The sequence below is a fragment of the Mytilus californianus genome, unplaced genomic scaffold (genome assembly GCF_021869535.1).
Source record: "Mytilus californianus isolate M0D057914Y unplaced genomic scaffold, xbMytCali1.0.p SCAF_1, whole genome shotgun sequence".
NCBI classification, from domain to species: domain Eukaryota; kingdom Metazoa; phylum Mollusca; class Bivalvia; order Mytilida; family Mytilidae; genus Mytilus; species Mytilus californianus.
Window position 1 is genome coordinate 138,223,737 of NW_026262581.1, and position 27,046 is coordinate 138,250,782.

Here is a 27,046-nt window from a genome sequence, read left to right on the forward strand (position 1 = left end):
TCAGTCATCTGTACATAATTAAATGTTTCCTTATGTTCTAAGGTGTCATGATATAGTTGCTACAATTATACCCTATGGGTAGTGCTCCACAATTAATGGAGGAATATACAAGAAACTTGAAAAAACTGATCTTTATAATTATTCGCTCAGGCCGACAACGTCTGGACTTCTTCATGTTCCAAGATCTAATTCTGATTTCTTTTGAAGAAATTAAACATTCTGGTTTTATAACCTGGAATAATTTGCCAAATAATATTAAGGAAACAAATAATTTCTATATCAAAGGTTCAAACTATGTTTTAACTATACAGAATGCAGATATCTGCAACTAATGTATTTTTTTTTCTATATCGAATGCATATGTGCTTATTCAATATCTAAGATACTTTATATAGTTAACTGTATTACGTATTTCATTTGTTTGTATTTTTTTTTTCATAATCATAGTAGTTTTTGAAAGCCTCAGGGAAGATTAACATGTTAATGTTGTTATTTATTTATTTATTTATTTTTTTTTAAAGTACTGTGAAATAACGGTTTAAAAGATCGGAGTACTGTAGTAAAGATGTTGTTTATATTATTCAATTTCATGTATTTTTTCAGTAATTTTAAGTTATAGCACTAATACACCTGTTGGTTATCGGTTAAACTTTTGTTTCTGGTTTCCGGAATAAACAGTGATTCTATTTTACTAGGCTCTTTGAACAACCGATTAGGATCCAGGTAACCGAGTTTGTGAAGAAGAAATCAAGAAATGTGAAGCAAGTTTTGAAGCTTAAAATGGCAAGTCAAAGAGCAAAACGAGGTAACAATGACATCACGACCCAGTTTTAAAAATGCATAAAATGAACAAAAACTGTAGTACCAAATATCGTGGAGGTCGAGTGTTAATAATATGATATGAAACATGTAATGATGTATTCATCATCATCACAGGCGCTTGGGTTTATGATACAGAAATTTTTTTTAAATTTTTGTTGATTAAAATATTCAATTTTCTATATTTATACTACATATCTATCACTACTGCGCATGTCTCACCTAGTTTTGAGTGATTTTACCAACTTTGAGACAAACCCCCATTTTACTATCCACACTAAGAAACTTAGTGTGGATAGTAAAATGGGGGTTTGTAGTTTTGAGTGATATTACCAACTTTGAGACAAACCCCCATTTTACTATCCACACTAAGAAACTTAGTGTGGATAGTAAAATGGGGGTTTGTCTTAGTGTGGATAGTAAAATGGGGGTTTGTCTCAAAGTTGGTAAAATCACTCAAAACTAGGTGAGACATGCGCAGTAGTGATAGATATGTAGTATAAATATAGAAAATTGAATAATTTAATCAACAAAAAAAAAAAAAATTTAAAAAAAATTTCTGTATCATAAACCCAAGCGCCTGTGATCATCATTATGGTATATGCTATACTATAGGGTTTGTTCGCCCTAATTTCATTTTCGCTAAGGGATCGTTCGCCAATACGGTCCGTTCGCTTCAGTAAAATAAATAATATTAATGGTCTATAGGTTTTACATACATATGTAGATATTGTTTTGATAAATGTAGAAGAAAATGCATATATATCGTGGATGATTGCAAGTTCGTTATGCTTGCAAGTTCGTGACATGACGTCATGCAAAAGTATTTATCATAGGCAACATGCTACTTTAAAAAAACTTAACCAAATATTTTTCATTGCATTTTCACTAATATCGGCTTGAAAGAGAGAAGTTGTATATGTTCTAGCATATTATTTGTTTAAACGTTGATTTTCACTTCTACTGTTTTTTCCTCTCCTTGAATTTCGTTGAATTCTTGGGAAAATCCTTTCAACATTGTTATCGACATGTCAACAATGAGTCATCATCTAGTTTTAGGTTATGTGGCCTCTTTTTCCTTTTTTTATGGCAAAGTGTATTATTTTTTAAAGTCTGTATGTGAGCGGATTTTTTAAGATCAGAAAATGATTTGATATATTTCGATAAAACAAAACCTGCTGAATATTGGCTCGTAAAAGTAATTTCATCCTATGCCATTGAATGCAAATTGAATGAAAAAATACATGTACTTTGATGCATTAATGACATTGTGACATCTTTATAATTATCTGTACTTTCCAATTGACCATTTAAAGTCACATGTAAAAATTAGAATAATTTTTGTAGGGAGAATAAAGAGTTAGTATGTCCCAATTTCTTTTTATTCAAGTAAAATAAATAATATTAATGGTCTATAGGTTTTACATACATATGTAGATATTGTTTTGATAAATGTAGAAGAAAATGCATATATCGTGGATGATTGCAAGATCGATATGCTTGCAAGGTCGTGACATTTGGGGATTTCCACTTTATTCGTGATGTCATGCAAAGTATTTATCATCGGCAACATGCTACTTCAAAAAAACTTAACCGAATATTTTTCATTGCATTTTCACTAATATCAGCTTGAAAGAGAGAAGTTGTGTATGTTCTAGCATATTATTTGTTTAAACGTCGATTTTCACTTCTACCATGTGTCTACTGTTTTTTCCTCTCCTAGAATTTCGTTGAATTCTTGGGAAAATCCTTTCAACAATGTTATTGACATGTCAACAATGAGTCATCATCTAGTTTATGTCGAGCCTGCGACTTTTGTTGCAGAAAGTTCGACATAGGGATAGTGATCTGGCGGTGGCGGCTACGGCGGCGTTAGCTAACTTCTTAAAAAATTTATATTTTAGAAGGTGGAAGATCTGGATGCTTCATACTTTATATATGGATGCCTCATGTTACGAAGTTTCCGTCAATCACATGTCCAATGTCCTTGACCTCATTTTCATGGTTCAGTGACTACTTGAAAAAAAAGTTAACATTTTTTGTAATGTTAAATTCTCTCTTATTATAAGTAATAGGATAACTATATTTGGTATGTGCGTACCTTCAAAGGTCCTCATGCCCGTCAGACAGTTTTCACTTGACCTCTACCTCATTTCATGGATCAGTGAACAAGGTTAAGTTTTGGTGGTCAAGTCCATATCTCAGATATTATAAGCAATAGGTCTAGTATATTCGGTGTATGGAAGGACTGTAAGGTGTACATGTCCAACTGGCAGGTGTCATCTGACCTTGACCTCATTTTCATGGTTCAGTGGTCAAAGTTAAGTTTTTGAGTTTTGGTCTTTTTTTCTAATACTACAGTACACACAGAGAGTACTGATTCTCATACTCCAAACACTGTGTAAAAACTTGGTGTCACACCAAGAAACTCCAGCAACTCTCTCCAAATCTTTGGAGGAAATTGGGAGAAACTTGGAGTAATTCCTCCCTAAAACTCCTTAATTGTTTATTACCTTGGTGTCTTTCCTCCCAACACCATGATTTTTATTGCTATAATTACCTTTGAAGTGTGCCAGTAGTTGTTGACTTCAATAAACATTTCTTGTGTTTCCTGTCATTAAATGGCAGTCACATTGAAATGATTTGTAAAATTTGAAGTACATCAAATTTATATAGAAAATATTAAAATGTCACATGTTTATATAAGATGATTATAATTATTGGAATTTAAGACATGTTTTACTGAATTTATTCAATCTTTCTTTTAGATTTAAATGTAAACTAATGGAGGAATTCTAAAATTTCAATTTTTTTTCAGACATTTATATTTGTTTTTATCATTAAATATTTTTTATAACCTGACTACAAATAAAACTAGTCATTCTTGATAATGTACAAATGATGTAAGAAAGTTAATAATTTTCCAATCTTATAAGATAAACAAAAACAAATATCAATACATATTTTATATAAATTTTAAAATTTCATTTCATTACCTTTTAAATTATTTCAGAAATAAAACTTAAAGATATATTTCAATAGGATGAAGTAATTAGAATAGTTGACCTGTAATTACCTGTCAATGTCAGACCATAGTCATGCTTTGTTGATTTTTATTACTTTTACCTGCAATCAACAAGTCATAAAATCCTCCCAGATGGGAGTAATTACTTGGAGTTTTTTGGGAGAGAAATCTGTGTTTCACAGTGTGACACTGTGTTACACCAGAATCAGTGTTGGGAGTATGAGAATATGTCCTCTCTGTGTGTACTGTATATGCAATAGTTCAACTATATTTGGTGTATGGAAATATTTTTATGCCCCCGCCGTACCGGAGGGGGCATTAAGTTTTACCCTTGTCCGTCTGTACGTACGTACGTACGTCCCGAAATTGGTTTCCGTTCTCTAACTTGAGTTTGCCTCAACCAAATGTTATGAAACTTATACACAATGCTTATAACCACAAAACACAGATCAAGTTTGAATTTTGGTGGCGTCACTTTAACCGATCTAGAGTTATGCCCCTTTATAAAAGGAAATATTGCAAAATTTTTAGTTTCCGTTCTCTAACTTAAGTTTGCCTCAACCAAATGTTATGAAACTTATACACAATGCTTATTACCACAAAACACAGATCAAGTTTGAATTTTGGTGGTGTCACTTTAACCGATCTAGAGTAATGCCCCTTTATAAAAGGAAAAATTGCAAAATTTTTATTTTCTTCTAAATATCAAGTTTATACATGTATAATATATTTTTAAAATTGGAGTTATCTTCCTTTGACCATGATTATAGTTGAATCAACTACAATCAATGCTTTATACAATGCAATGTTTAATTTTGACTACCACTGATAAAACACAGATCAAGTTGAATTTGGGTAGTGTCACTTTAACCATTATTGAGTTATGCCCCTTTATAAATAGAAAGATTGCAAAATTTTTTAGTTTCCAATCTGTAACTGAAGTTTTCCCCAGCCAAACATTGTGAAACCTATACACAATATTCATTCCAACAAAACTCAGTAAAGATCAAGTACATTTTTTTTGTTTCAGTTCTCTAACTTGAGTTTGCCTCAACCAAATGTTATGAAACTTATACACAATGCTAATTACTACATAATACAGATTAAGTACGAAATTAGGTGGCAACACTTTTACCATTCTAGAGTTATGTCCCATTATAAACATAAAAATTGCTGAATTTTTTAGTTTGTCTCAACCAAATGTTGTAAAACTTATACACAACCGTTCTAGAGTTATGCGTCATTACAAATAGAAAAATTGCTGAATTTTTAGTTTCTGTTCTCTACTTAAGTAAGCCTCAACCAAATTTTATGAGACTTACACACAATGCTTATTACCACAAAACTCAGATCAAGTTCAAATTTGGGTAGTGTCACTTTTACCGTTCTTCAGTTATGTCCCTTTATAACTATATGATATGCAAGCGGGGGCATCATCTGTGTCCACATGTGGACACTATCCACATTTATATGATCTATATGTCAGTCACGCAGGTTTTATTTGAACTTGACCTCATTTTCAAGGTTCATTGCTCAGTGTTAAGTTTTTGTGTTTTGGTCTGTTTTTCTTAAACTATAAGCAATAGGTCAACTATATTTGTTGTATGGAAGAATTGTTAGCTGTACATGCCTGCCTAGCATAGTTCATCTGACCTTGACCTCATTTTCATTGGTCAATGTTTAGTTTACTTGGTTAATGTTAAGTTTATGTGACAGTTGTAATAAAGCTTTATATTTAGGACTATCAACATAATATCAATGATTAGTAAAGAAGGCGAGACATTTCAGTGTGTGCACTCTTGTTGTTTATGTGGCCTCTTTTTCCCTTTTTTATGGCCAAGTGTATTATTTTTTAAAGTCTGTATGTGAGCGGATTTTTTAAGATCAAAAAATGATTTGATATATTTTGATAAAACAAAATCTGCTGAATATTGGCTTGTAAAAGTTATTTAATCCTGTGCCATTGAATGCAAATTGAATGAAAAAATACTTTGATGCATTAATGACATTGTGACATCGTTATAATTATCTGAAACATGTTTAAAGTGTTTGATTCTAGACTTTCCAATTGACCATTTAAAGTCACGTGTAAAAATTAGAATAATTTTTGTAGGGAGAATAAAAAGTTAGTTTGTCCCAATTTCTTTTTTTTCAAGATATTCATTTGTTATTTGATCTCAAATTTATTCTGTAATGTTCAAATACATAATACAATAGGCCTGACTTATATATTGTTGCACATGTGCAAAAACCACCGTTCAAGACAAGGGTCACGAACCTAAAAGCATGTCTACTTATTTTACGGAATCGGGTCACAATACGAAACATAGACAGATTGACAATGTTTCTGAAGCTATTCATCAATTAAATGTATCAGACTGTTTGCAAATAATCAAAAAATATTTACATCCACAGTGGAAATATTTGCTTCAAGGTTGTTTTTTTTTGTCTTCCATTTCGAGTTGGGTAACGAACTTCTAATCATCATGTGATCATCGAGGATATCTTAAAAATCATGAAAAAAATCTGGAAATGTTTTAAAATTGATTGCTTGTTTTCAGAAATGATTGGTTTCATTGTTACATTTGTTTTTATTCAGAATTAATTTTAATGACAGTTGATCACAATGATCGTGAGGTATAATTACGAATAGAATAAAAGATTAAATTTATTTATTATAGTGACAAATATTGATTGAAACAAGACATTCACATTATATTTATATACACAGAAATAACAATATCCAGCCATAAAAAATGACTACACTGATCCTTAAAACCAAAATATATACAAAAATGTACAATATAAAATGTGAATAATCTCATAAACTTTTAACTCAGAATGGGACAAGTCACGTAAAAAATAGATAAATCTAAGATGAATAAAAATATATAACAACTATATAAAATGTTATTAAATGAACACAATTGGGTAAAAATCTAATAAATTAAAGCATTAAAAATTCATTATAGGAAAATATTATTGTAAAAAATAATTTTCTACACAAAGAAGATTTATGTAAAAATTTGCAAAAATAATACTGGATATTGGGACAAGTCATCATTTCAATAAATTTTCTTTTTTTTTATCAAGGTCTTGAAAGTCTTCAATTAGTTTTGAGCATTCATTTCAGAGATACGAATTATGATGTCTTTGATATCATGGATTGTTGTATTGTCTTTGGTTGTTCAATAAAGAAAATTACAAATTTAAAAAAATAAACTAATCAGCTTGGAATGAGTTCATGTACGAATTGTAAGACATGTAAGTGAACAGCTTGGCTCCTTTGATCTCAAGTGTGTTTTCAGTGATAAATTTGATAAATCAAAATCAAATCAATCCATTCTTTCTTAAAGTAAAAACATTCAGATAACTTGGTAAAACATGTTAAAGAGAAGAAGAGAGAAAAAAAGTAAAAACCCAGATAACTTGGTCTACAGTTGTTTTATTTAAATACCTTTTATTCCTGTGCACTTCACAAACATTAAAATTCGGGTTAAAATGTGATTTCCAGTGTCAAATGATAGCTCAGTGTATACTGATTCCAAAAATATATGGTTTCTATACAATTTTGTTTGAAATTAGGGAGGTAATTTGTTACTTCCGGTTGGAAAAATGTCTCTTCTGGTATTAATTGATAGTTTACTTGACACTGCTTTCAAAAGTATTTGGTTCTAAATACTTTTACCTGAAATAAGTACAAAAAGCCACTTCTGGTTTACACAAGGTCACTTCCGATTGACTTTTTCAAGGTCATATGGCTTGCAACCTAATGCATAAAGTCCTATGGCTTTGTGATGTATAAATATGAAATTAAAAAAAAGGTCAAAATCTAGAACGTCAAATTTACCTATGACCTTGACCTCAATTTCAAGATCATAAACCAAGGACCTCAAATCAAAAGACCCTACATCTTTATTATATATGTTAATGAGTTAAATCATCATACACATAATATTAAATATAAGAGGGGAGAAAACTCTCATTTAATGTCAACGTACCCTTTCAACCAAAGTTTATGTATTACGAGATGTCGCGACCAACAATTTAGTGAAAAATATTTTGTCGATATCTTATACAGTTTTTGAAAAGAAGTGAAAATCTGCCAAAATCAAAATTTAGAATATGACCTTGACCTTATTTTCTTTTTTTGGACCAAGGACCTCAAATCCAAAGACCAGTTACAAATGCATATCACTTAAATCAAATGCATAAGGGGAAATAACTCTCATATGGAGTCTCTGGAATGCTTCGGTCAAAACCAAATTCAACATCCTGAAGATATAGCAAGCAATTTGGTAAAATAAATTTGTCAGTTTCTTTTACGGTTGCGAGGGAGTAGTGGCCACAAGAAAAACAGTGTTTGGGGAGATAACTCCTACAAGAAAAAGTGTTCGGTTAAACAGGGTCACTTTCAAAAGCGTATAAACTGTTCGATATCATATCATATACCAAATATCAAAGCGACATCTTGTGAAACATTAATACTACGCAAGAAAAAAAACTTAGGCAGAAAAAAAATAACAGGTTAGAGGCGAACAGACCCAGATTCCATTAGTATCCTTGATTTTCACCAGTCTCACTAAAAATCTACTAGAAGAAAAAAAATTGACGACAAAAAGAAAACAATAGAGACAAAATAACAACAAAAAGTCAAATTTAGAGACAAGAAAGTTCGTACATGTATATAGTAATGAAACAATAAATTTATAGAAAAAGTCAATTAATTACAGTTGATTATTTGTTCTCTTCTAAAGTTTCAAATTGTGTTGGATTTAGTAGCACTGCAGTCTAGATACTATGATTCGGATTCTTGTAATGAACTTTTAGTGAAAAAATATTTATTACATTATTTTAAACTATGCATCAATCAGAACATCTGATTTCTTGACGCTAAATTTGTTTTCTTGTTGCTAAGTTAGTCTTCTTGTCACTAGTTAGTGAGACCAATTTCCACTGCAAATCAACAGTGTAGATGTAGATGTAGACATGTAATCCTAATTGTATGTAGCATGTGTGGTGGGCAGCCAAATAAGAAAAGGCTCCAGACACAGAATGAGAATCCAAAGTAATGTGCTTTTAAATTATAAATTCTAGATCTGGCTCTGACTGAATAACTCCAACTAATTTTTTGTAAAATTTTTCAAGGTTTTGATGAATATTAATTTTTTGTACCACTTCATGTGCACTTCAAATAGACACCTTCAGGACTTTAGCTTTTAACTTTATAATACACCCATTTTCCAATTGGTGCATTTTTCCAAAAAAATTTGACAGCTTAAAGCAAAATTTATATCAACAGTATACAAAAAAACATAATAAACTAAAGACTGAGCAACACAAACATGACAAACCCGATGACAAACTGGGTTGATTTCAGGTACCTATGAAAGGAAAGCAGATCTTGCTCTACATGTTGCACCCGTCATGTTGCTCATGTAAGTAAAAACCCAGTGATAAGTCTAATTCGGTGGATCACATTCAATCATAAGAGAACAGGATGGGATTTTGAGGTTATGTTACGGCCAGAAATCACCTTTAAATTCTAGCCTATAAAAGACACAAATCAATAATTAAATTTAACAAGATTTATTATACACAACTCCAGAGAACTTCTGTGAATCCAAGAATATTAATGTCTGATCTGTCCAATTTCGTTTTCGGTATATATAGCTGTCACAGAAACCTCTAGAACACTGTAGAAGGGAAACTCCTAGAAAACTATAGAAGGGAAACTTCTAGAATACGGTAGAAGTTTAAATTACACAGGGTAGATTATGATCATTCTGGAATCATTATGTAAGTCAAATAGAAAGTTCTAATCATTCCATCAGTATCTGTGATTGTTCCAGTGATTTCTAAACTGCACAGTTATAACATTATTTTGTAAATAACTATAAGGCCACACAAAACAAATTAGGCCAAGATAAAAAGATATAATAATTACAATATCATAACAGTTACAACAATTGGAATATATGTGTAACCCTTGTCATCTGTGAAACAGATATGTTATAACAGTCAACCAACTTGTGATGGCGTCCACACGTGACAATTTTTCAAAAGGGATGTTTTAACTGAAATAATTGAAGATTAATTGATGATGTTGGCAAAAAGTTTACCAAGTTGATATCTTGCAGTTGGTATTTATTTTTCTGGCAGTTGCCTGATGGTATTTGTTCTCAAATTCCTGATTGGAATAAAAGGTGTTTGAATAAGGAAAAGGTAAGCACCCTCTATGAAATATAAAAAAACAAAAATCCACTTCATTTGAACTCAGGTGGATAGTTCTCTCATTGGTAAGCATACCAAATCTCCTTATTTTTTTATTGAAACTCGTTTTTTATTGAGAATTACATACATACATGTTTATTAATATTTGAGTGTTGTTTTCTTGTAATAGTTTTTTTCTCAGCTATGCCAGCTATATATTTTGACTTATTCCTTCCATGTGGTGGTTCTGTTTATTTTTTTTTTATGTCAGACAAGAGTTACAGCTCTTTTGCTTAAAATACTAATATGGATAGTTGTCCCATTTGCATTCTTACCACATATCTTTATTAGTCCCCTACCGACAAGTCGAAGAGGACTTTAGGTTTGCACTCTGTCCTTCTGTCTGTCTGTCTGTCCATCTGTCAGTCCGGCAAATCAGTTTTCCAGACTTTTTTTCTTCGTGCTTGAAGATATTGATTTGATATTTGGTTTATTGATTTATTATACAAGTTTTCACGATTTTAGCTTTTCTCTTTGTTCAGTTAAAGCCCTTTCCCTAGAATTAAATTTTTGATGAAATACTTATTAATTAGTAGATTTCTGTTCAAAGGGAAATAACTCATTTTTTAAAAGACAAAATGACATTTTGGATTTTTTTCCCTTTTCCTTGGTAAATTGTTTGAAGAATTTAGTGGTAGGTTTGTTTGTCATTCTTGAAGATATTGATTTGATAATTAGTATATAGTTTTATCATGACAAGTTACAGATCAAGTTGGAATTTTGTTCCAGTCTGATAATTTTGTGCCAAGTTATGGTCTTTGGACATAGAAAATTCACTTAAATAATCAGTTTTCAACAGTTTTTTTCCTCATGCTTGAAGATTTTGACTTGATATTTTTATGTAGTTTACACCATGACAAGTTATAGATCAAGTTAGAATTTCGTTCCATTATAATGAATTTGTAACCGGTAGGGGACTATGTATTGCCATGCAATACTCACAGAATGCTTGTTTTATATGGCTTTGAAATCAGTTAAGTTATCAAATTTAGAGGATTAAAAAGAGAAAGAACAATTATGAAGAGGATGATAGCAAAATTTGATGGTAAGGTGTCCATTGTACTAGTGAATATAATTATGAAATAAAGAATTGTATTTTTTGTGTAAGGCAATGTTAGAAGGACAAATTATTATTCTTTTTTGATATTCTTTGGAAATACTTTAATGTTAATTACATTAAAGTTTTGTTAAATCATTGTCCAACTAAGTAAATGTTAAATAACAAAAAAAAGAAATGGTACTTTATCGTAAAATATCAAATTTTCAAATCCTAACTTTGAAAACTACAGTACATGGCCAAAAGTATTCATCACTTGTGATTTTTTCCATTTCATATAAAACTACATTTTTTCAAAAAAAAATTGAGGGCACATATCAGCTGCATTGTGAACCTCTTTTGATACCGGTAACTGAGCCCAGCGAACAAGTAAAAAAAACTTCACATTGTGTTGAGAGGCTGAAATTTTATAATAAGAAAACCAGATAATCAGTTTTATCTTTTTATTTCTGGTTCTTTTCCCCCTCCATAACAGATTTACTCTTGATTAAAGCAAGCTTGATATATTCTCCTCACACATTGTGACATTACTGATATATTCTCCTCACACATTGTGACATCACTGATATATTCTCCAAACACATTATGACATCACTGATATATTCTCCTCACACATTTTGACATCACTGATATATTCTCCTTAGACATTGTGACATCACTGATATATTCTCCTCACACATTGTGACATCACTGATATATTCTCCTCACACATTTTGACATCACTGATATATTCTCCTTAGACATTGTGACATCACTGATATATTCTCCTCACACATTGTGACATCACTGATATATTCTCCTCACACATTGTGACATCACTGATATATTCTCCTCAGACATTGTGACATCACTGATATATTCATTTCACAAATTGTGACATCACTGATATATTCTCCTCATGCATTGTGACCTCACTGATATTTATTATTCTCCTCACACATTGTGACATCACTGATATATTCTCCTCATGCATTGTGACCTCACTGATATATTCTCCTCACACAATGTGACATAACTGATATATTCTCCTCACACATTGTGACATCACTGATATATTCTCCTTAGACATTGTGACATCACTGATATATTCTCCTCACACATTATGACATCACTGATATATTCTCCTCACACATTATGACATCCATGATGTATTCTCCTCACACATTGTGACATCACTGATATATTCTCACACATTGTGACATCACTGATATATTCTCCTCATGCATTGTGACCTCACTGATATATTCTCCTCACACAATGTGACATAACTGATATATTCTCCTCACACATTGTGACATCACTGATATATTCTCCTTAGACATTGTGACATCACTGATATATTCTCCTCACACATTATGACATCACTGATATATTCTCCTCACACATTATGACATCACTGATATATTCTCCTCACACATTGTGGCATCACTGATATATTCTCACACATTGTGACATCACTGATATATTCTCCTCACACATTGTGACATCACTGATATATTCTCACACATTGTGACATCACTGATATTTTCTCACACATTGTGACATCACTGATATATTCTCCTCAGACATTGTGACATCACTGATATATTCTCACACATTGTGACATCACTGATATATTCTCCTCATGACATTAGTACAAAGATGATAATGCCTGCTCATGTTTCAATGTTGTGATACAAAAATTATGGAGTGACTGAGCATGGTGATAGAAAGGACCATATTTATTTATTGGGTTTGTTGAAAAATGGACATTAGTTATCACAATTGTAGGAAATGCTTAAAATGCAAATTTTTATTATTGAAAAATATATCCTACCGCAATTTTAGTATAAAAACAGTGCAATAAATTCTGAATTCACAGTAATTGAGCTTAGCAGACAGTTCTAAAAAAAGGAACTGACCTCAGATTTTCACTTATTGTATAAAATTCCCCCTCAGATGAAAGAATTAGGTTACTTTTTCCCACTTTGATAAGAGTGGTAGACTGTACTGTTCTTACGCATCAGTCACACTAATTAAAATCATTGTTACTTATATTATGCCATGAGAGATTTCATTGTGTGGCAGCTCTATTCAGACCTAATTTTATTTGTTGATGGCAAAAGGATATCATTCTTTATGGAGCATACTTATTACCATATAAAAGTTTGATGAAGAAAAAAATGTGTTTTTATATTGATTGTGGGTCCTTAGGGGGTTCTTCGTTAGAAAAATGCAGATAATGGATAAATGTTTAACAAATTTGCTTTTATATAGAAATAGATATATATTATATACATGTATGAATGTAAAAAAAATGTGGCTTTGATCGAATTGTAATATATAAGCATCACTTTAAAACATGATAGTAGTGTTAAACAGAATATAGATAAAACATTTAAGTCACAACCTGTTAAAAACTACTAAACAAATAGGTACATACTATTGGAAATTCAGAAATAAGATTTTCCTTAAGTGATTTTGGAAGGGGATTTTTTTTCATGATACAGAAGTATAAGAAGCATGAGAAAAGCAAACAGAAAAGTAAATATTGGAGTGAATGAGAAAATAATAGGAATGAACGAGAAAATAATAGGAATTCACAGCATTATATAGAAACAGGTGGGAGACAAAAAGCATGGAAGATAAACATATGCTCCAGAGAACATTAGTGAAACTTAAATAGTTGATAGATATATGATATGAATGAAATAACATTAAAATGGAGAGAATAACAGGTGGATTTATAGGATAATTAAATGTATATCTATTACATGCTTTAAGGCTTTGGTTTTAATGGATATTAAAATTCATCAAATGGTAGAAATTATAAAATGATAAACTGCTTAAAGGTGATGGTACAGCATGTTCTTGTTGATGATCAAATTTGAATGAAACATAATTTGTTTCTTCTAGATAATAGAATAGCAAGTGGATTTGAATTGTGAATTTATTCAGTTGTCTCAAGTAGAAATTCCTTGTTAAACACATTTTATTCTGCTTAGACCATGGTTACATGAACTGTAGGGAAAGTTGTGTTACTGTACACTATATAGAATATGTGTTCTTTTTATACATTTATATAAAAACATGTTTTGATATTTGAAAAGGAAATATTTTATTATTTGTAACTTAAATGTGGATTTGAAGGATTAACAGAAAATTGTGATTTATAATGGTATACATTGTCATATGTATTTACATGCTAATGTTCATTTTTTAGGATAAGATAATGTAAACAAACTTAGTGAAATGCTTGGCTAATTGTATAACGAAATATGATAGTGTTTTATAACATGTAATATAATATCTCAAAAACTTGCAAGATACATGTAACTATAGTTTTGGTATAATGAGATGTCTACTCAAATGTGGACTGTTTAAGTTTTACCTTTATCTATAGTTACATGCAGGAAAAGTTAATTAAACAATATGCATAAAAAGTGTACAATTCCCAGTCTCTCATCTGTATTACTCTATAGATATTGGATTTGTTGATTAATTCAAATGACATGGAATAACACATGTTCAATATAAAACCTGTTTTATGAGGATTTACTACTTAATGTTGACTTACAACAAAAAACCTGTTTTGTCTCCAATTCTGTGTAATAAAAGGAACAAACATATCATATGTTACTTTACTCCAGTAGTTTTAATAGCTAATTAGGTTTTCCGATATTCATGATTTTGTTTTATGGGATTTAAAGTGGAATATAATTTAACAGTGGATATGGTTTATTTACGTTGTACATGATGTAAAATTTATCTGATCCATGAATAAGGAAGAATCGGCAACTTGGCCACTGGTCACCTCGTCTGACCAATCAGAAACCAGCTCACAAGATGACGATGAAAAACAAGATTATAAACTTTTAAAGGGAAAGGGATCACATGAATCCATATGTGAAATTAATAAAAATAAGGAATATAAGAAATTACAGAAGTTGAGGAAAACCAATAGAAAGAAAAAATCCAGGAATAAATGTTGTGTTGGCTGTCTGTGTTGCTTCAAGGGAGAGACAGGTAAAACATGTGATTATTCTTAGGGTCTCCGTCACATTATAATGGAGAAGGATGATATATTGTGGGGGTCTCCGTCACATCATAATGGAGGATGATATATTGTGGGGGTCTCCGTCACATTATAATGGAGAAGGATGATATATTGTGGGGGTCTCCGTCACATCATAATGGAGGATGATATATTGTGGGCGTCTCCGTCACATTATAATGGAGAAGGATGATATATTGTGAGGGTCTCCGTCACATTATAATGGAGGATGATATATTGTGGGGTCTCCGTCACATTATAATGGAGAAGGATGATATATTGTGGAAGTTTATACTTTAAAACAGAACCAAATATGATAGATAACTTTATCTGGGTTGCTGTTGTGACCTCCTACTTATTTTGTATTGGAATTTGATTTGGTTTTCAAATATAGCAAAAGGATTTTTCTTAAAAAAATCAACAATTTACATTGGAATGGAATAAGACTTGTTAGAATTCCAATTGGGCACTTCCTTATTGACTTTTTTGTTCCCCGTGCAACACATTGCAGGGAACATAGAAATACTGGGCATCGTATTGGTCTGTGCATCTGTCTGCCCAGTCTTGTTAGCGATCTGAGGTGTAAAATTCTTGCCAGATTTTGTATAAAACTTATATCATAGGTTTATATCAGTTATATATCAGTTATGTCTCAGACAAGTTTGAAAGTCAGTGCCGATCAACTATTTTAAAAAGATTAATGCACCTTGGAAATATTAATCATATGGAAAGTTGCATGGTAAACACTCTCGTGTACAATTCTTGCCAGATTTTTTTCAAAGATTTATATCATCAATGTCTTGCACCATTTGGAAAATCTGTGCAGATCAACTATTTGTAAAATAGTTATGCCCTTGGAATTATTAATTATATGGAAAATTGTATTATAACATAATTATACGACCGCAAAAATTAAAAAAAATTTGGTCGTATATTGGTATCACGTCGTCGTCGTCATCAGCGTCGTCCGAAGACAGATGGTTTCCGGATAATAACTTTAGTATAAGTAAATAGAAATCAATAAAATTTTAACACAAGGTTTATAAACACTAAAGGAAGGTTGGGATTGATTGAGGTTATGGTCCCAACTGTTTAGGAACTAGGGGCCAAAAAAGGGGCCCAAATAAGCGTTTTTGTAGTTTCCAGACAATAACTTGTGTTAAAGTGTATGAATCTCTCTGAAATTATACCACAAGTTTCCATACTACAAAGGGATGGTTAGGATTGACTTTGGAGGGTTATGGCTCAAACCATTTAGGAATTAGGGGCAAAAAAAAGGGGAAAAACAAGGGTTTTTCTGGTTAAAAGACAATTGAGACAATTTAAAAGCAGTGTAAGGGAGGTAATCCAAATCCAAATGAATTTGAATAGCAATGTTTGATTACCTCCCTTACACTGCTTGTTAATTTTGTATTAAGAAATGATGACTGTCTGAGATACTGACCATAACTTGAGGGAAAGAATTATTTTTTGGAATAGGGGAAAGGGGGGAGGTAAAAAATATTGGAGGGGGACAATCTTTCTCATTTCAGATTTCAGAAATTAAAAAAAAAAAATTTTTTGGGGGGTTAATATTCAACAGCATAGTGTATTGCACAAAAGCAAAAAATTGAATATAAATTCAAATCATATAACCAATTTGAAGTTCTTTGACTACAGTTTTTCTGTGTCAGAAACCTATTATGTGTCAAAATTTTATTACAATCCAAATTCAGACCTGTATCAAGCATGAATATTGTGTCCATTTTGGCCCCAACTTTTCAGGGTTGGACATCTGAGGTCGTATACAGCTGCGCTCAGCGAAGCAATTTATTTATTATAAAATTAGGATAATTTCAATTATCAGCAAAACTGACATAGCAATGAAAACTTGTTCCCATGACAAAAAGTACTTTGAAAGAGCAATGTATTAGAAGTTTTAATTTATTACATGGGATATTTTAATTGAAAGAGGTACAGGGGCCCAAGTGAGGTTGCACCCTTCCCCTTTTTAGCAAACATTTCAGTGGGTCCCTTCAGTTCTCTACCCCTTTTTGAAAATCTTGGATAAATCACTGTTGTTGCATGAGAAGAACAGCATTGTTTTTCCTGATTTAGGCTGTATAGATAAAATAATGTAACTTTGTATATTTTTTATGCCCTTGCCACTAGGCGAAGGTTACATTTAAAAGAGTTACCCTTGACCATCCATCCTTCCCATTTTCGTCTCTGCACTCTATCTTATGTTTTGCTCAACCAAATTTTATGAAACTCAAACATAATGCTTAGAACCATAACTTGCAGACAGAGTTCAATTTGGGCATTGAGTCACTAACTGTTCTAGAGTTATGCCCCTTTATAACTTGGAAAATAGCAAAATTTTTCATTTCTGCACTCTAACTTAAGTTTGCTTTGTGCAAATTTTATGAAACTCGTACACACTGCTAAGAACTAAAACTTGCAGACAGAGTTTGAATTTGTGCAGTGAGTCACTTCCCATTCTAGAGTTATGCCGTTATAACTTGTAAAATTGAAAAAAAATTCGTTTCTGCAGCGAGATCAAATGCTCTAAAAAAGTATTTTCATGTATTATAAGCAAGCTTGAAAGGGGGGTTGTGTCCTCAGACACATTCTTTTATTTTCATTGTAAAGCACTTACTCACATTTACTGCAAATACTAATTTCATATGAACACCTTCAAAAGTATTCTCTGAAAGAAACAGTATTGATTCAGAAAAAAAGAAAAAAAAAACTGGAAATAGTAATGAATTTCATTTGTGATGAAGGAAATGCTATATATAATACAATATCTTATAGTGTTTTATGTCCTTAGACCTATAGGGAAGTGTATATTACTTTATAATTATCTGTACAGGACAAGTATTGATCTATTAGTTAATGTAGAAAATGGGCAGATTGATGGATGGAACCTTTTGTTAAATAAATTATTGAGAGTATGAAAACTTATCTCGAATATTAAAGCAACGATAACCTAAAGGGCAAAACCTTGGAAGGGATCAAGTTGGCTTTTAGAGTTGAAATGATCCAGTCTGGTGTCCCAGTTAATGTATTTAGTACATATTTTCTGGCACATTCAACCTCAGGAATACTTGTAACCTTGACATTGATGTACCGGCGGCTGATATCTCTAACCTTGTCATTCATGTACAGGCTGTTGATATCTCTGACCTTGACATTCATGTACAGGCTGATGATATCTCTAACATTGACATTGATGTAAAGGCTGTTGATGTCTCTAACCTTGACATTGATATACAGGCTATTGATATTCCTAAACATTAAGGCCTAAAATATCTGTTAGACCTTTATATTGAACAGTGGACTGTAAACCTTTCCTAGAATTCAGGCCAAAAATGTCTACATGGCCTACATATTTATCTTTGGACTACAACAGTGTGAATATAAAAAAAAATTGAGAGAGTTTTATCCCTCAGAAAAAGTAGATTATATGAAATAACTACATTGTACATGTATATTAAACAAATATAATTTTGAACAAGACTGTATTAGTTCCACACCACCATGTCTAATAGAGCATTCCAATTTAACATAACAAGGGGAACATATTAATAGTTATTTTTAATCATAAAGAGTTACATTGCAGTTGACATGCAAAGTTTACTAGACTGCATATGTCTACTCTAGGACAAATATAAAGAAAAATTATATTAAAAAAGAATATATCAAATAAGGAAAAGGTTGTCAAGGATACCAGGACTTGAAACTTTTGTCCACTGGATAACTGTTGTCCAGTGAATAACGCCAGTGGACAAGTCTTATGTATTGGTGACCAGGTCAATTGTTTTGAGCAACTAACATGACTAAGTCCTGCTTTAATAATTTATTATGCTAGATGAGCAATTCATCCACATAACACTCATCAAAACAGTTTGAAGGCCAAAAATATTTTCAACTGGAGGCTGATTAAATTCTAAATTGTTTTTGTCTTGTGTCGACTTATTATTATTTTGCCCCACCCCCTCAGTCATGGTCTTTTGACATTGTAAATTTTGCTTAGTTTACATGCATTAGTTTTGTGATTAGATCAGTTTAAGGGGAACTAGTAGTAGTAGGTCAATGATATTTGGTATGCAAGTGTATTAACATTGGCACATCTCATTTCTGTGGAGATTGTTTGGCTCCCCCTTTTAGTCATGGTTAATTGACTTTGAATGTTATGCATTATTTACATGGTAATCATGTTTGCCATTAGATCAGTTTGAGATGAACGACTAATGCTAAGTCAATGATTTTGGGTATGCGGTTGTATTGGCATTTGCAAGTCTCATTTCCATGGAGATTATATGGCCCCACCCCCTCATGGTTTATTGCCTTTGAAACTTTTTTTTTTGCAAAGTTTACAAGTTAAAGTTTGTGATTAGCATGTTTAGGTTAGTATAAAGGGAACTACTTATGATAAGTCAATGGCATTTGGTATGCAGTTTTATAAGCATTTGCATTTCACATTTCCATGGAGGTTATTTGGCCCTGTATCTTCATTCATGATTCATTGACTTTTGAATGATTTACATAGTTTACATGTTTAAAAATTACTGTTTTGATTTCAACATTTGCATTATATCATCAAAATTACAAAATGCGAGACATATACAATGTATCTGTGTCAACAGTTTATTTTCATCTGAAAACATATTTTTTGTGTACAATATAGAAAAATAATAATAATTCTACAGTGAATTATGTCATACATGTAGTAAAACTACTGGAAAGTTTGATTATTGATTGAAAAGAAGAAACCAGTGCACATCTTTTCAGTAAAATATTTGATGGTTATCAGTTAATCAGATCTGAATGTGTTCTGTAATACACTTAGATGAAAATAATTTAATTTTCTTCTGTGTAGGTAGTAGTCATGCACTGAGGCATCATCTGGAAATGTCTCTCAGGAAAATAGTTTTGTACATTAGGAACGAATAAAAGATTGATTTTTGGATACCTGGCAGATTTAAAATTATGGCAATTATTTATATTTCCTTTATTATCTGTACCTTGCAGTTTATTAGTTTCGGAGGTGTTGTTTGCTGTAAATATTATCATTACAGAAATGAATTACACCAATCAGCCAATTATATTTATCTGTGTGGGTTGATTGTGTAGTTTGTCCACACTGTATTTACTCAGAGGAGATTTGGAATGTTGACTTATACTTGTTTCAGTCTTTCACAAAAGGATATGGATATGTTAGTTTAGTTGCATGGCTTCTAATTTATTTTAATTATGGTATGGATTTTGGAGGAAATGTTGGAGGGATAACAATAAATAAAAGTTGTGATTGCGATACATGTATCACCTAATGTGACTTATTACCCAAGTTTTACTTGCCACCATCAACACAACAGGTGCCACTGGTGGAGCAGAATATACTTATGGAGCACCAAATATGACAGGCAAAAATAATTATTGTAAAGATCTAGCTCCTGATTGATTAGACTAAAATTGTCAGATGACTCCTTATAGGAGTAATTGCCCTTAAATGACATTTTTTATGATTTTTGTCTTGCCTGCACCGAAAGTTGCGGAAAGCGAGACATAGGGATTGCTTTTCCGGCGACGGCTGCGGCTGTGGCGTCAACAATTGTTAAGTTTTCTGCTCAAGTTGGTTTGATAGGAACTACTTGTGATAGATCATTGATATTTAATATAAAGTAGCATTACTATCAGTACATATCAGTTTGACAGCTATTTTGAGGCCCTGCCCCCTTGGTCATGGTCCAGCCACTTTGAATTAACTAGCAATTTTCAATGTTAAGTTTTCTGCTTCAATTAGTTTGATAGGATCTACTTGTGATAGATCAAAGATATTTTGTATGAAGTCTCATTACTATCAGTATACATTAGTTTGACAACTATTTTGAGGCCCTGCCCCCTAGGTCATGGTCCAATGACTTTGATTTAATTAGCAATTTTCAATACAAATACAGATCAAGTTTGAATTTTGATGGGGTCACTCTAACCTTTCTAGAGTTATGCCCCTTTATAAATGGAAAAATTACAAAATTTTTAGTTTCCGTTCTCTAATTCAAGTTTGCCTCAACCAAATGTTATGAAACTTATACACAATGCTTATTACCACAAAATACAGATCAAGATTGAATTTTGGAGTTGTCACTTTAACCGTTCTAGAGTTATGCCCTTTACAAATGGAAAAATTGCTGAATTTTTCATTTCCGTTCTCTAACATGAGTTTGCCTCAACAAAATGTTATGAAACTTATACACAATGCTAATTGCCACAAAACACAGATCAAGTTTGAATTTTGGTGGCATCACTTTAACCGTTTTAGAGTTATGCCCCTTTATAAATGGAAAAATTGCAAATTTTTTAGTTTCCTTTCTCAGCTAACTTAAGTTAGCCTAAACCAAATATTATGAAACTTATACACAATGCTTACTATCACCAAATACAGATCAAGTTTGAATTTTGGTAGCATCACTCTAACCGTTCTAGAGTTATGCCCCTTTATAAATGGAAAAATTGCAAAATTTTTAGTTTCCGTTCTCTAACTTAAGTTTGCCTCATACAAATGTTATGAAACTTATACACAATGCTTATTACCACTAAATACAGATCAAATTTGAATTTTGGTGTCATCACTTTAACAGTTCTAGAGTTATGCCCCTTTATAAATTGAAAAATTGCAAAATTTTTAGTTTCCGTTCTCTAACTTAAGTTGCCTCAACCAAATTTTATGAAACTTATACACAATGTTTTTTACCACAAAACACAGATCAAGTTGAATTTTGTAAGCGTCACTTTATCGAGTTATGCCCCTTTATAAACTGAAAATTTATAATGTTGTATGCAAGCGGGGGCATCATCTATCCATGGGGACACATTCTGCATTTATTTTCTGGCATTGTCAGTTTTTCTTCGACTCCTGAATTTTGAATGTCCCATGGGTATCTTCTGCCTCTTTTTTATATGAGTTATTGTCCCGTAAAGGTGATTTTTACCAATTTGTTTTTATTTGTGTTTGCATATAATCTTGAAAAATATGATAAATAGAGAGAAATTTGATACAGCAAAAATGATCAACAAGATAATATCTATAAATAAGTGAAACATGACATAAATCAACTCAGCTCTTTTCAGAAGTTATTGCCTCTAAATGGCAATTTTTACCAATTTTTGTTTTGCCAATAAAACTTGAAAACTATATATTAGAGAGAAACTTTAAACAGCAAAATTAATCAGCAAGATCTATATATAAATTGACTTTGTGTTGTCTTAAAATTACTTGTGATATTTGTCACTGAACATACTCTTGACATTAAGGGATGCTAATTAATAAATGACAAGAAATCTGTGTGGTTCAAGGTTTTTTGTCCATATCTGTGTTTAAAAACTCTTACATAGATTAGTTGTTTAAAAGTTGATCAGATATCAGCTGATATGTACCACTAACCCTATTTGGTAACTAGTACTGTATTGTACATCATATAAATGTGACAAGTTTTCATACAAAAAGATTATTTTTTTCCTTATTATATATAATCCTCATACTTATTTTTGGTAACCCATGTGATTCCATTTACAAAAAAAAATGTATATGTATTTGAAGTTTTTAAGCAGATCACATTGGAAGTTGTTGTTTCCTACTAAAAGATCAATTGATGTAAGATTGAGTGACCTGTATTTAAAGTGTCACATAAAACATCATTACCACTCTGTCTGGTCAACAAAATCAATAGTCTCCCTTTAAATGTACCTCAACATATTGTACATTACCAAGAAGAAGCTGCCAGTGCCTGTCATAAATAGAAATTGATGATTGCAATTAGTTTGAACAATTTTAGAAAATTAGTTTTCCGTTAAATTTTCTGTATTTTCCAAGTTTTAGTGAAGCAAGCTTCCGAAACAATTCCCCTGATTAACGACATTAATTTTGTTTGAAAGACAAAATTGGAAGGTATAGGATGGCATATAGATTCATAGACTGAACTGCAGCCACGGCTAAATAATGTGATAATTAGTACGGCTAAATAATGTGATAATTAGTACGACAAGTTGACGAATTTATACCACATCTCTCAGTAGTTGGTATAGGTATATTGACTTCTGTGTTTGATGCAAGAGAAAATGATTATTTTGTTTGTTTTTGGTAAATAGTCATTGATTTTGTAAGAATGGAATATAATCAGGTAATAATTCACACCACTTGTAGAATCAATGTATTGACTGGATAACATTGAATGCAATCAACATCATAAAGTATTCAATGAAAAAAATCGGACTTATTTAGATTGGAATTTACCTGACTTACACCAAACCATGCTTCATTATCCTAGGTCTGATGTATTACTTCTAATCCAATAATAATCACTGGGAAATGAATAAAGACAAAAATGATTAAAAAAACTGTCAATATAGTGATATTGAAATTACCATGGAATTGACGTGTTTTGTGTAATGGCATAAGTAAATCCCTTGATATCAGTAAATATATTTTGGTCAACTGAAGAGATGGATGATAATGAACTGGTGCTTCTCTATGTCAAGGATATCTGATTTGTCATACAGCGTCCAGTTCTATGACCACTTCTATTCATAAGTGATTTTAGATTCCTGTAGAACTGGTGCGTCCTTATTTCAAAGATGTTAGAGATGTCGCACGGTGTACAGTTCTATGGCCACTTTTATTATTCATAAGTGATTTTAGACTCCTGTAGACATGATGCCATGTGCAATATGATAAAACTATTTTAGGAATGTAATGACAACTTTATTGTGTTAAAATGATTGCTTTGTGTAATATTCAATAGAACAAGAATTACATAAAAGTGGAAAAATAGATTAACCATATAAATTGTCTTGTTTATGGAATAACTTGTTGAAACATGGAATGTTTAGCATATAATCAACAGCGATTTGCATGTGTCATTCAAAATATCAATAAAGAACTGCAACATAAAGGTGAGTCACTGAGACTGCATATATGATGTAATTCTCACAGCATAAAGAAAAGGAAAATATGTTTCATTATGTCAACAGAATTTAGCATACATGTACTGGTACATAAATTCTAGGAACACTGTAAAAGACATTCATTGAAATATATTGGTGCTTTTCAGATAATATTAACCTGTAAGTGAGAAAACATGCATTAAACTATGTGCTTCATTTCCAAAGTGGGTTAATGTTGTAGAATGTGTCCCCGTGCTTGTAGTGTATACTCTTATATTTTACAGTTCTGGGTTTTTTGCTTGTGAAAGAGCTGTCTACTAATAGTTTTAATTTTTACATTTTTACATCCACTTCATTTTAACTTTGGTGGATAGTTGTCTCATTGGCAATCATACCATGGCCACATCTCCTTATTTTTATAAGTATTTCATCTACTGTGATCTATGTAATCCTGTCAACGCTTGGTCTCGAAATCCTGTCAATGGCTAATAAATAGATATTTTTCAAAATTATATACAATCATGAGATGTGAGTATATTTTGTGTCAGTCCATAGTGTTATGTTGATAAACTATAAGATAACCTCAGTAAATAAATATCATTGAAACCAGTCCTGGTAAAATAAAACTCTTAGAAATTGGATTTAAATTAAAAAAATATATACATGTAGGCTTATAATTCAAATTCAAATGTTTATTGTGATCTACTGTAATCTGTGTAATCCTGTCAACTCTGGGTCTCCAAATCCTGCCAATGGCAAGGTGTGCTGGATTTCTTTTCTTTAATTTAAAGTTCTCTCTGGTCCTCCGGCTTTCTCCACTGATATAGATTGGCCACTATTACATGGCAAAGGTCACTGAAAGTGGCATAAATACCAACCAACAAAGAAACAACAAACATTAAACTGTAACTACTGAAATCATCAGTTTATTAACCAGTTTTAAATACTTTGTTTTTCTTATTGAAGTTGATACATTTATTTAGGGGTTGTATACTATGTATATGGACTTTGTTTTCCTTGACTTTGATCATGAACTGTTATTATTTTTATATTTATTTCTAATCCATTTCTTATTCAGATAGCTGGTTATAAATGTTTGAAAAATTTTCATAACCCAATAAGCACAAAGCTCTTCTTTCCTCAGTGCATCCTCCCAAAAAAGAAAGAAAAGGGTTCTTTGAAATTAAATGAGGGATATCAAAAACCATACATTCACTATAACAAGCTGTGCCTTTGTAAAATACAAAAACTATTAAATGTATTTCATAGTAACATCAATGATTGAAACAATTGATAGTAAGAACAAGAATTGCAAGGATTAGTTTTTTTTGTATGGTTTGAGTTAGTTATAGTATTTTATGATTGATTTGATTGGAATTAAATTTGATAGGAAGTGATTATTGATTTATCATGTTTATGTAGCTTGCTATCTTATTGTCAGCTGAGTGTCACAAATTTCTTGGCTGAGCATTGAAATTGTTTAACATTGAATGTGAAGGTTAGAGTAAGGCATGTAAACAGAAAAACATTTTGACAATTGCCATATATGTTAGTTCTATATGGAGCATAGCATATTTAAACATGAAGAACAACTATAAAAGTTACCTTGGTTATAATGTAGTAAGTCATGAGATTTTCAGGTCTTGCGCATCCATTGCTTCCTCTCCATATCATTTCTCTTTCACTTCAAAACTATCAGATAGCTGTTTTATAGCAAAAATATATAGCTGTTTAATACCAAGAATATATAGCTGTTTAATACCAAAAATACATTGCTGTTTAATCACCCATAAGGAACCTGTTATTAGTTCCCTACCGACGAAGTCTTCGAAAGACAACTTTAGGTTTGCACACCGTCTGTTGTCTGTCTGTCTGTCTGTTTGTCATACTTTTTTTTCTTCATTTGTTTCGTCATGCTTTAATATATTGATTTGAAAATTGGTTTATAGTTTTATCATGAAAAGTTACAGATGAAGCTCGAATTTTGTTCCAATCTGATGACTTTGTGCAGAGTTATGGTCCTTGGACTTATAAAATTCACTCAAATAATCAGTTTTCCACACTTTTTTTGTCATGCTTGAAGATATTTATTAAAAATTGGTATTTAGTTTTATCAGGACAAGTTACAGTTCAAGTTTGAATTTTGTTCCGGTCTGAAGATTTTGTGCAGAGTTATGGTCCTTGGACTTAGAAAATTCACTTAATTAATCAGTTTTCAAAAAAAAATTTCATAATGCTTGAAGATATTGACTTGATATTTGTTATATATAGTGTACACCATGACAAGTTATAGATCAAGTTAGAATTTTGTTCCAATACAATGAATTTTTAACCGGTAGTGGACTATGTATTGCCATGCAGTACTCACAGAATGCTTGTTTTTATTAGTGTTGGATGATTTTACCATTATACGTTGTACATGTGGAGCAGGATCTGCTTAAACTTCCAGGGCACTTGAGATCACCACTAGTTTTTGGTGGGGTTTCCTGTTGCTCAGTTTTTAGTTTTCTATGTTGTTTTGTGTACTGTTGTTTGTCTGTTCTTTTTTAGCCATGGCGTTTTAAGTTTATTTTCGACTTATGAATTTGAATGTCCCTTCAGTATCTTTCATTTCTCTTTTATACATTTAGAGTTATATAGTTTGTTCAAACCATGAACTTATGTATCATTAGAAATATCATCCTCAATCCGTAAAAAAAACAGGCAATATATGCCCTCTATTTTAGAATTCATTCATACGTTTTTGTATTATTCAAATTATCAGTCAAAAGGTGTTCTACGAGGATCAACAGTCCTTCACCTTTCATTAATTGTATACCAAAATTAACAAAATATATTTTATATAGTTTGATATTTACACCTATGCATAGCAACTATTTTGTTTTTAATGTGTACTTCTTTCCAGTATGTTCTT

The 27,046-nt window shown here is 31.5% G+C and overlaps 1 protein-coding gene across 3 annotated transcripts in view; it reads left to right on the forward strand.

Annotated features, from left to right (window-relative positions):
- The first annotated feature begins 704 nt into the window (after positions 1-704).
- LOC127736618 (dystrobrevin beta-like) overlaps positions 705-27,046 on the forward strand; it is a 131,523-nt gene continuing 105,181 nt past the window's right edge. The window contains exon 1 of one of the 3 annotated variants that reach the window (XM_052247184.1): positions 705-805. In XM_052247184.1, the coding sequence (XP_052103144.1) occupies positions 781-805 (25 nt within the window). In that variant the 5' untranslated portion in view covers positions 705-780. Of the gene's footprint in view, positions 806-14,467; positions 15,180-27,046 lie in introns of those variants that run through there. The other 2 variants (XM_052247191.1, XM_052247177.1) reach the window with 2 other exon arrangements.